At 39.8% G+C, this 11,961-nt stretch overlaps 1 protein-coding gene and 1 pseudogene across 1 annotated transcript; one reads left to right on the top strand and one right to left on the bottom strand.

Moving 5' to 3' along the window:
- The first annotated feature begins 3,137 nt into the window (after positions 1–3,137).
- Positions 3,138–9,102, top strand: LOC125530860 (probable helicase MAGATAMA 3). The gene is made up of 20 exons (XM_048695276.1): positions 3,138–3,357; positions 3,452–3,599; positions 3,697–3,836; positions 4,163–4,360; positions 4,473–4,670; positions 4,761–4,796; positions 4,972–5,057; positions 5,288–5,338; positions 5,762–5,870; positions 5,974–6,079; positions 6,242–6,339; positions 6,409–6,507; positions 6,585–6,677; positions 6,805–6,858; positions 7,271–7,329; positions 7,412–7,496; positions 7,571–7,930; positions 8,024–8,146; positions 8,463–8,549; positions 8,633–9,102. The coding sequence occupies exons 1-20, from the start codon at positions 3,223–3,225 to the stop codon at positions 8,852–8,854; spliced, it is 2,487 nt and encodes an 828-aa protein (XP_048551233.1). The 5' UTR covers positions 3,138–3,222; the 3' UTR covers positions 8,855–9,102.
- Positions 9,103–11,405: 2,303 nt separating this feature from the next.
- LOC125530861 lies at positions 11,406–11,512 on the bottom strand (annotated as a pseudogene).
- Between the last annotated feature and the right edge of the window lie 449 nt (positions 11,513–11,961).

Here is an 11,961-nt window from a genome sequence, read left to right on the forward strand (position 1 = left end):
CACTAGATGTGTCTCTCTTGTGCGAATCAACAGCAATTTGGGGCAATAAGCATCATACAAGGATTACGTTAAGCGCGATAGAGGATCTCTCAACACCGCCGACATGCTCTTTCTCTGCCACACAGCGCTGCCAGTCCCGCCACCACCCTTCTATCTTCCTCTCTCCCCCTCTGATAGCGCACCTCCATGCGTTCTACCTCCCATAGCAAACACACCACCCTCTCTTATTTTGAACCTCTCAACACCCCTTTATTAGCTAGCAATCAACACAACATCATTTAGAAGCAAGGGAATGATGGCATTCGGTGCCTCATGAAACCAAGATTTCATGGCAATACATTTGCATAGTCTAGCTAACTCATCAACAACAATATTTGCTTCTCTATGGCAATGTTCATACCGGAGATGCCGGGCATGGGTGAAGTCCCGCACCACATAAAAACACTCATCCAGAATAGCAGCTGACAATCCTAAAGTATTACAAACATCTTGCATTGTTGAGATTGCATCAGTGTTGTCAGAGTTGATGATCAACTTTGCTCAGCCAAAAGATAATGCGAGGGACAACAATTCGTTCCACCGCCCTCTTCTTTAGGCCTCCTTTGGTTTGGAGAAATTTTATGGGAATTGATTCTGTAGGAATTTTTTTTCTTTAGGGTCCTTTGGTTTGTGGGAACAGAATCATATTCCTATGGAGGAATTCTTCATATACTTCCTGGAAAATAAACATTAGCCTACATAGTGAAAAAAATCATAGGATGTGAATCAAATGACATCTTTTTCTTTTCTATTTCTATTCATAGAATTTGAGATACATGACATGCCATTTCGTATGGCTTTCCTATTCCTTTGGATGCCCCTACGTCTCGCCTATAGCGGGAAGAAGGGAACCCTCGCGTCAACACAGCGTGAGATGGGCCGGCATGCACCGGAGGCCACAACCCTCCTTTTTTGTTTCTATTTTCACGTTTTTTTGTTTTTAAATTTCTTGTTATAATTTTTTACACTTCCAAATATTCTAAACATATATATTACAAATATATACTTTACAAAATGTTTTTACATTAGCATATGAAAAATGTTAAATGTGTATAGAAAAAATGTTAACCATGTATACAAAAAATATACAATGCGTGTGAAAAATGTTGATCATGTATATCAAAATGTTAATAAAGAATTTCAAAAAAATATTAAACAAGTATTTGAAAAATGTTAAATGTGTATAGAAAAAATGTTTACCATGTATTAAAAAATGTTTATCTTGCATTTGAAAAAATGATGATCAAGCATTTGAAAAATGTTAAATATGTAAAAAAATGTTGACCATGTATCCGAAAAATTTATACAAAAAATATACAATGAGTGTGAAAAAATTGATCATGTATTTTAAAACATGTTAATAAAATATTAAAAAATAAATAAAAGAGTATTTGAAAAATGTTGACCATGTATTAAAAAATGTTAATCTTGCATATGAAAAAATGTTGATCAAGCATTTGAAAAATGTTAAATGTGTATATAAAAAATGTTGACCATGTATTAATCTTGTACTTGAAAAATGTTTAATCCAATATTTGAAAAAATATTGTTAAATTTGTATAGAAAAGGGCTGACCATGTATTCAAAAAATACTGCTCTTGTATTTGAATAATGTTAATCAAGCATTTGAAAATTGTTTAAAATGTGTATAGAAAAAATGTTGAACATGTATTAAAAAATGTTAAACTTGTATTTGAAAAATGTTAAACATGTATTATAAAATTTTTGTTGACATATGCAAAAAATGTAGACTGAAAACCAAAATAAAAATTAGACGTGTGTTGAAGAAAAAATGATGAAAATCATGAAACAAACAAAAAAAATAAGGACCCAGAAAACCGAAACACAACAGAGAAAGAAAAATCAATGAAAAAACAAAAAAACAAATAAAAAAAGAAGAAAACAAGGAAACCAAAGAAAACCAATCCAATTAAATAAAAGGAAAAAAAATAGGAAAAACTAGAGACAACTGAGAAAGAAATAAAAAACTAAAGAAAATAATGAAAAAAAAGGAAAACCAATGAAAGCCGTGAAAAATAGAAAAACCAATGAAAAGAAAAAGGAAATATAAAACCTCAAGAAAACCGGGAAGAAAGAAAGAAAACCATAAGAAAAACAAAAAAACAAGTCGAATGAATCTACAACTACCGCGAGCGATCGAAAAAGAATAGGTCTGCTCAGTTTACAATGGGCGGGGGGGGGGGGGGGGGGGGGGGGGGGGGAGAAAATTCTTTAGCGAGACGAAAGATATACTCATATAGTGTTCGTGTTTTCCTACCATATATGAACCTTTTTTTAGGGAATCCTACCCTATGAACCAAACCAAAGAAGACCAAGGAGCAACTATGTGAAGCTAAACGTGGGTGGGGCTTTTGACCCAGACTTACTAAAGACTCGTATGGTGCTATCATCATAGACTCAAATGGTAGATTTGTCACGTCGGGGGATAGGAAAATCAATTGATGCAAAGATGCGCTTATGGCCGAGGCACTAGCCTTACGGTTTGGTCTCAATTGGCAACTACAGTTGGGTGTAATCGCATAGAGATGAACTCCCATAACATCGGGGTGATAGAGAAAATGAAGAATGTGGGTTGCTCTTTCGGTCTATTGACGACAGTTTTTGATGATATGTATCACCTTGCATGTGATTCCCCGCATATTATTTTTGAGCATGCTCCTAGAGAGACTAATTGTGTTGTTCATGATTTAGCCAAACTAGTTAGAAGTAAGGTGTGTGCGGGGTGAATGAAAGATCCATCCGTAAAGATTATTGACACTCTTGTAAAAGATACTTCCTCCGTTCCTAAATATACGTCTTTTTAGATATTTTAATTAAAGCTACACACAGATGTATATATACATATTTTAGAGTCTACATTCACTCATTTTGCTCCATATGCAGTCCTAATTGAAATATCTAAAAAGACTTATATTTAGGAAAGGAGTAAGTACTTTTTTTTAGACGAGGAAAGGAGGAAGTACTATGATGATCACCTTGCATTAAAGAGGAGGCCTTACATCGGGCCGGGAACGGTCGCAATAAGAGCCCAACATCGAGAGCCCGCGCCAGTATTATTTATCTCTCTCTCTCTCCTCTCCCGGCTCCGGTGGGCCGTGTCGACCGTCAGCTCAACATTACCCTAAACCCCCCCAAACCCTCTCCCGCCGCGGAGAGAAATCCATGGCGGTGGACAAGCCCGGCGGCGGCGGCGGCGGCGGGGCCTCGTCCTCCACGCCCTCGCCCGCCTCGACCACGGACCGCTTCCTCAAGATCGTGCTCAGCTGGGACTACCTCCGCATCGTCGCCGACTCCAAGGTACACTCGAATCCCTCCGCGCCAACTAACGGCATCGCAATTACGCCCGACGCAATCCCTGAACCTTCACAATCTCCTGATTGGGGGCGGGCAGGGCGCGGACAAGGCCAAGGGGCTGCAGCACGTGAAGAACAGCTACGCCTCCGTGGAGGAGTACTTGGGCGTCTTCGAGCCGCTGCTCTTCGAGGAGGTCAAGGGGCAGATCCTCCAGGGCCGCCGCAACGAGGAGGAGGAGGAGGACGGTGGGCTTTGCTCCAACTTGCTGCTTGTGTGAATTTCTCAATTTCTGCCTCTTGGTTCATTATTAAGCAGTTCTTGGTTTGTGGTCTATTTGAGTAGAGGTTGGGCTGGACTGGCAGAGAGGGGCGGTGGCATCATGTGCAGAGTCCGAGGGTTTCCACAAGTTGTCCATGGTGGTGTCCGATGGCCTCCGTGACATTGTGTGTGAGAATGACCTCCTCCTGCTCTCCAAAGAGAAAGTAAGTTCCATGCTAGCAGGAAGCAGACAACACCCCAGCCAATTTAGTGGATCTTATAGTGTGCAGACTGCCCAACACTCTTATCTGTTTTGTTGTTAAATCTCAAGTTGGAAAACAATGAATATCTGAGACCAATGTATATACCAGATTAAAGGTCATTGTATTGCGATGAATGTTTTCAGATAATTTCCTAGGGAAAATTGATCAGTCCATCAGATCTACGTAGCATAAGTCATGATTGCATTTCCCCCACATTTACTGTGCACCAGACATGGTTAGCCATATTGATGATGAATGATGAGTTAGGATATGCCTGCATTTTGCAGTTTGAGGAGGGAGTGAATCCTACCGCGTATGCCTTTGCCGTGGTGGAACAGCGAGGTGGTAAAGATAACCTCTCTCTTAGAACATTTGTGGCGGGGGAAATAAAAAATCTAAATGTTGCACGGCCTGTGAAGTCTTCAAGGCTGCAGCGCTTTGCTTCCATTTTGTCAACACCAAATAGCTTTCTGTGGATTTTAAAGGTGAGTTCGGTTGTTACTAAAGACTGCCCGAGTTTTCATGCTTGCCTCAGTTATTAAGGGCATGTACTTCTAGATATGACCTTGATATTTCATTTTTGGTCAATATCCTCAGATGTGCAGTTTATCTACCATACTGCGAGAGTACTCTGGAATGCACTCTGTAGCTTCACATCCTTTTAAGGATTTGATTCTTTCAGCTTCTGAGAACAACAGAGATGGAAATGATCAAAATCGTGCTTGGAATGTACCTCAGCCACTTATGGATTACCTGAAAACAAATCTTAATGGTTCACAGCTAGATGCAGTTAATGTGAGCGTACTTCGTACTATTTGATGTTGTCGTCATATCTAGTTCTGAGGGAAATGTATGTGCCTAACAGACCAGTATTGTCTCCTGCAGGCAGGTCTTTCGCGCAGATCCTTTGTCCTTATTCAGGTTACTTTGCTACTTTTTCCTGCTGTTCTAACTTGCAGTGTATTGTCGTTTACCTTGTCAAGTGAGAACAATTTTGGATGTATGCATTTTCTGGAGAATGTATAAGCAGATCTGTGGACATCGCATTCCTTAGAAGCATGAACCATTGACCGTGGAGTTCTACTCTTATTTGTAGGGCCCACCAGGAACTGGAAAAACACAAACGATCCTTGGACTGCTCAGTGCTGTTCTCCATTCCGCTCCTGCAAGAATGCAGACTAGGTAATAATCTTCTGTTTTTTTCTGTAATATCAAGTGAAATGCATATTGGTAATATTATTTTGGAGATGACAAAAAAATCCTTGTCCTTTTTAATTAGAAATGACATAATAAAAGTTACAACAGAAACATATACACTGTAATCTGCAGAAATTTATTCCTCTTTTGTCGTAATGTTTCTTCCAGATAAAAATGAGTGCATGTATCTCACATGCTTCATGATCCTTTTGCAGAGGAGGGTTTGATGTTCAAAAGCATGGGCCAGAGCTGGACATAGAGAGCAAGTAAGTGCTTATTTCCTAGTTAGTTTCTGACATTCTTTGGTTTTGGAGCGCTGAAGGAAAGCATAAAATGCTGAGTGAAGAGCATGTAGCAGTTACAAGATTAAGGATATTGCCAGAAATGTTCATAATTGCTGCATCTGTTGCTGGCTTTTCATGTACTCACTCTTTGGCACTCGCGTTTTTCTTTGATGCCTTAAAAACATGGGTGCAACCAGGCTTTATCAGAAGGATAAGATTGTTGTGGTTTACATTTGCACTATCATGTATAGTGATCCTTCAGCATCTAGTTTCAGCCTTCATGTGCTGTGTGGGAATTTTTGTATGTGTTTTTTGGTTGCGTTTTCTGTTGCGAAATTCTGCAAGATTCTACTACAAGTATTTGTGAGCACTTAGCACTATCTTACTGTGGAGTTTACTTGATAGGCACGCAAACTGGATGAAAGCATCTCCATGGCTAATTGGTGCAAATCCTCGAGATTTGATTATGCCTGTCGATGGTGATGATGGTTTTTATCCTACTGGGAATGATCTGGTACTCTTCTATACTCGGTAGTTGACTATATTTGCCATTATTTCTGGATGTGGAAATGATCTGATGATATTTGCCATTACATGGTTAAAACAATTCTGGGCAGAAACCTGAAGTCGTAAGTTCCAATCGCAAGTATCGTGCCCATGTGTTGGTCTGTGCTCCATCCAACTCAGCACTTGATGAGATTGTATTGCGTGTTCTTCAAACAGGTTAGTTTTTTTGGCTCTATGTCATATGATGCTGAAAATGTTAATCAAAATGAAAGTATTCTTGCATCCATATGTCTGTGATCAAACACTATTGTTTGTGAGCTCGTGCTTATTGCTTTGGTCATGAGCAAATTAACTAACAAAGTTATTGCATGTTTTCAGGAATACGTGATGAAAATAACAACACTTACAATCCCAAGATTGTGCGTATTGGATTAAAGGCGCATCATTCTGTCAAAGCAGTTTCCATGGATTACCTTGTATGTGATTTGAGTTGCTAAGCATTCTGTCTAACTTGTGTCAATTATAGCGAGTTCAAATATTTACAGATACAACAAAAACAATCTGGGGTGGCATCAGATGGCGGGAGACGAGGAGCTGGTGAACAGGATCGAATTAGAGCTTCACTTCTTGACGAAGCAGCTATTGTACGAACATCTGTTGTTATCAATATTTGTTGATAATATTTGAAAATGTTATTCTCATTGTCAAGGAAAATTCGTAGGTGTTTTCTACCCTCAGTTTCAGTGGATCGGCCATTTTCACCAGGATGACTCGTGCTTTTGATGTTGTTATAATTGATGAAGCCGCGCAAGCTGTGAGTATTTTTTTGTGCATGTTATCTTTCTAGTGGAGCATTAACATTATCAGGCTTTGATAATGGTATCGTTTATGCTTCTATTTGCAAATTATTTCTGAATCTGACACGTGCACTTTGTTTTCAGGTAGAACCAGCGACTCTTGTGCCCCTGGTTCATGGATGCAGACAAGTTTTTCTTGTACGCAGTCTATTTTTCTCAGATGATTGTACATATCTCTTTTATTCAGCAGTTTACCTTTTCCTTGTCAATGTGTTATAGCTAATCACTATACTACTAGTGTGTTATAAATAATCACTATACTACTAGTTAAGTACTTCATTTACTCAACAGCAGGATGGTATTATCGATGTCCTTGTGGATATTAAATCTAGAATCATTTCACTAGCTTAGATTCTGTAGAAATTTGTTTTCATTTCTTCCTGTACGTGTTTACGCGCACGCCGTACCTAGCCATCTGTTCCTGACCATTTCGCTTCATATCTTCTGTACTCTGTTGATATGTTGATACCTAAGGTACCTTGAGTATTTGCTCACAGTGGTTACATTTGTATCCTCAGTTTCTCACTATCACTTCTGATATTCATACCAGGTTGGTGACCCAGTTCAGTTACCTGCAACTGTAATTTCAAAGACTGCTCAGAACTTAGGGTAAGACGTCCCCTTATTTTTCTTTAATTGATTCACACTGTTAACGTGTTGCAATGCTAATACAATGCTAGCTATCCATCAGGTATCGAACAAGTTTGTTCCAGAGATTTCAAGCTGCTGGTTTTCCCGTGCAAATGCTCAAAATTCAGTATCGTATGCATCCAGAGGTAGTACCCCACTCAATTCATGTAAGCTGGAAACTGGATGGCTTTCTGATTTTACTAATACATTCAATAAACAGATTAGTGTATTCCCTTCAAAAGAATTCTATGAAGGCATCCTAGAAGACGGGGAAGGGCTCAACAAAAAACGTCCATGGCATTCCTACAGCTGCTTCGGACCATTTTGCTTCTTTGATGTTGATGGGGTTGAATCTCAGCTGTCTGGAAGTGGTTCGACGGTGAACGAGGATGAAGTGGAATTCATAACCCTCCTATATCACCAATTGGCCATGCGCTATCCAGAACTCAAATCTAGTTCTCAAGTAGCTGTTATATCACCATACAGGGGTCAGGTGAAACTCCTGAAGGACCATTTCCGGTCGACCTTTGGCGACCAATCAAAGGAAGTTATAGATGTAAACAGCGTTGATGGATTCCAGGTAACTAGTTTATTAACATGCATTGCAGATTTGCTCTATGTAACGTAGTGGGTTGCAGTGATTGTAATATGGCATCTTGTTGCTCACATGTAGGGCCGTGAAAAGGAACTTGTCATTTTCTCATGTGTTCGATGCAATAAGGAGCAAAATATTGGGTTTGTTTCTGATTTTCGGCGAATGAATGTTGCCATCACCAGAGCTAGATCTGCTGTACTTGTAAGTGATCTTTATCCAAACATCAATGTTGTCTTTTTTTATGATGCACATTGCATACACACTGGTAGAAAGAAACGAGTTTTAATTGTATTGGATTTACAACCCTACATGTTTGTTCATGGATTACGCGGTGTGACAGTATGGAGGTTATACTGCCTGAGTTCCTTTTTTAGAAGAACAAGCTATGCGATGTATAACTCGATTTGATGTATTCTACCCATTCTACATCTCACTAGGAATCAGGAGTTGGCTTATTTGTGTAAACTATCATTCGTTGTTGGTAAATACCCAAATAACAAATTAGCGTGTGATGCAGGTAATAGGTTCCGCTTCAACATTGAAGAAAGATAAACACTGGACCAACCTTGTTGAGAGTGCCAAAGAGCGAAACCGTTATTTCAAGGTGAGATGGCTACTGTCTTTCTTTTGAAGCTTGTGTAGAAAAACAACATTTGGTGAATGTAACTAACCATGATCATCTTGCAGGTGCCAAAGCCATTCACTGCGTTCTTCACCGAGGATAGTTTCAAATCCATGAAGGTGGAAAGACCTGTTCCAGACGCGAGGATATCACAGGCAGTAGAAGCCATCAATGAAGTGGTTGCAAGGCAAGAAGTGATGGACGCAGACGATGCTGGGGACCATCAAGCGGATGGAGATGATTATGACGCCATGGAGGCTGACGATGGAGGAGGTGGTGATGATTAATTGTTGCCTGCAATGTATTGCTGGAGGGGGAGCTTTATCAGAGGCCAGGTACATAACATAGAAGAGCAAAAAGCTTTGCAAGTTAGAAATTCTGCTATTCTTAGCAAATTTTAGGGGGGAAGAGGCTGGTGCATGCCTGCCTTGCCCAACGAATCATCTACGCGAACTCCATGCATACATTATGGAACAAAAAAAGTTAACCGCAGAACTGCAGCAGCTCTGGCTTCTGCTGTGTCTATATGCTTATATATCGTATGTGTGTATGTTGTTCACTTGATTTTGTAGTACATGTGCTGGAATTTGGCGAAGAACACCAGCCGGTGCCCTCCCTGGTTACATTTCTTTCTTCGCCAGAGGCTGGCACATGTCGTGGACCTTGCTGTAGCTCTTATGGCTTAGGTGCTGTCATGTTCCCATCTCACAAAACTCAAATTTAAAAGGTTTGACAAATTCCAGAAAAGATATGTGGTTGTTCACAAGATATCTGTCTACAATCCTTGAAAATTTCAGATCCAAATTTGAAATACACATAACCTTTGCTATTGTATGAGTCACCTGGCATTATATTGTACAACCATGAAAGTGTATCTATTGCTCTGGCGGGCACCATGAAACTAAGAATGAGCAGCGGTGTGCTTGATTCTGTTCAAAATGGCTGAAATAAAATAGTCTTGTAATAACCAAATCATGTGCAAGGTATCCATTGAAAGGGTAGCATTCGATCAATGAATATGGGAAAACAATCTCACACGTTCACAGGGAAATTTATTCAGACAATGCTCCCAATTGAAAAGGTAGTTGAACCATCCTTGTCTTCAGTCTTATGATGCACCTGGCAACAAGAAACTTAGGAATCTAACCGATTGATATAACCAATTTAAACTAAAATTTAATATTTGTTTAGAAGACTATAATTTGGAGTCACCTGGCATTATATTGTACAACCATGAAAGTGTATCTATTGCTCTGGCGGGCACCATGAAACTAAGAATGAGCAGCGGTGTGCTTGATTCTGTTCAAAATGGCTGAAATAAAATAGTCTTGTAATAACCAAATCATGTGCAAGGTATCCATTGAAAGGGTAGCATTCGATCAATGAATATGGGAAAACAATCTCACACGTTCACAGGGAAATTTATTCAGACAATGCTCCCAATTGAAAAGGTAGTTGAACCATCCTTGTCTTCAGTCTTATGATGCACCTGGCAACAAGAAACTTAGGAATCTAACCGATTGATATAACCAATTTAAACTAAAATTTAATATTTGTTTAGAAGACTATAATTTGTTTACTTTGTATTGGTTGGGGTACGTCTAGCCTGGTGCAACGCCCAGGCGACACATAAGGGTCCCAATGGCAAGCCATTGTGATGGACCCTCCATCACAAAAAAAAAAAATTCATATCGTTGTGGACACATGGTTCACATATCAAATAAATTCCAATCTCGCAACATGATATGCCAGATTTTATTGCTTGGAGTTATACGAAAAATGATACGTTGTCGGTCCGGTTTGCTTATTTTGTGGAGTGGGACCATCAGTATGGAAGTAGACTAAAACATTCTAATGGGATGGGGCGAACCACCGTTAATCCTATTTGGAGTAAGATATGGAAGTTATCATGTCCGGCAAAAGTTAAAATTTTTATATGGCGTACATTACATGAAACACTTTCATGCCGGATTACGCTGGCAAATAGACATATGAAGGTCATGCTCATTTGTCCTACTTGCTTTGAGGGTTCTAAAAATACAAAGCATATGCTTTTCCTTTGCAGTAGAGCAAAGGAGGTTTGAACAAGGCTGGGGATGAATGATATCATTGATAAAGCTTGCGAGGTTGACCTTACTGGAGAGGCGGTGTTGGAGTACCTACTACGTCTGCCAGATCAAGAATTAAGGATAATGGGTTATCACAATGTGCGTGAAATGATTGCTGTCTCAGCATGGTATTTATGGTGGGAAAGACGGAAGTTAGTGCATAAAGAGACAACTCAGAATGCACTTCAGATTTCAGTAGGGATTCTAGCCCTTACGTCAAACTTCGTAAATGCATCATCCCTCAAGGCTTCTATGAAAAAGGGGGGTTGGTCATGTCCTCCTAGGGGTTTTGTGAAACTTAACGTTGACGCTTTTTTTGATCACGACCTTCTTAGGGGCACGATGGGGGCGATTTTGAGAGATGAAAAAGGTAGTTTATCGCGGGAGGGAACGGGAAGATTGACTACTGCGCAGATGTGTTGATGGCGGAAGCCTCAGCTCTTAAATTTGGTATAACATTGGCGCAAAGGGCGGGATGTAATCACCTTATTATTAAGGCAAACAATCTGGAGATGATTGATACCATGAATAATAAAGGACAGTCGGCATGTGCGGCGGCGGCAATTTTTGACGACTGTTTTCATTATGCTTGTGACTTCGTTGCTACTAGATTCGAACATTATAATAGAGAAGCAAATAAAGTAGCTCACGAGCTTGCGAGTTTAGCTAGATTTTCATTGATTTCTAATTGATTTGAGGAACCTTTAAATAAAATTGTAATGATCCTCACAAACGATGTACTTTTTATTTCTAATGAATAAAGTTTTCATTTATCTCAAAAAAAGCTGATAAGAACAAATACTACATTTGATCTAGCCAAAAGGCAGAGAAATGTATGCTTTGAAAGGTTGCCCTCCGCCTCTTATTGCTCTCTCAGCTGACCGTGCTGCTCGCACCGGCGAGGTGGTACTAATCAAACAGCAGCGCATTAGTTTTTTTTTTTTTGAGACAATCAGCAAAGCTTTATTGATTCGTCACATAATTTACATGGACAAAATGAAGATTCTCAGGATGGCCCAACCAAACATGGCGACCAAGCCCCAGTTTTAGTGTATGCTTTGCTAGATTGTGAGCTTCGACATTCGAGCTCCTAAATTCATGAACAAAATTACACAAAGTAAAACTAGTAGAGTACTCTAGTATTTAATGTATAATAGCCCCATAGCCAGCCCCACTTCTCCTCTTGATGTCATCTATCACCACCGAGCAATCCGAAGCCACCTGAATAGCTTGTAGGTTTAGATGCTCCGCCAATGCCATGGCCTCCCTCACCGCTAGAGCTTCCA

Source organism: Triticum urartu, unplaced genomic scaffold (genome assembly GCF_003073215.2).
Source record: "Triticum urartu cultivar G1812 unplaced genomic scaffold, Tu2.1 TuUngrouped_contig_6609, whole genome shotgun sequence".
In the NCBI taxonomy this organism is placed as follows: domain Eukaryota; kingdom Viridiplantae; phylum Streptophyta; class Magnoliopsida; order Poales; family Poaceae; genus Triticum; species Triticum urartu.

Excerpts from the sequence above, each read along its gene's own strand:
- LOC125530860 (XM_048695276.1), top strand. The coding sequence starts at position 3,223 with ATGGCGGTGGACAAGCCCGGCGGCGGCGGCGGCGGCGGGGCCTCGTCC. Across the intron at positions 4,361-4,472 it reads GCTTTCTGTGGATTTTAAAG|ATGTGCAGTTTATCTACCAT; the intron begins GTGAGTTCGGTT and ends CAATATCCTCAG. Across the intron at positions 4,797-4,971 it reads GATCCTTTGTCCTTATTCAG|GGCCCACCAGGAACTGGAAA; the intron begins GTTACTTTGCTA and ends TCTTATTTGTAG.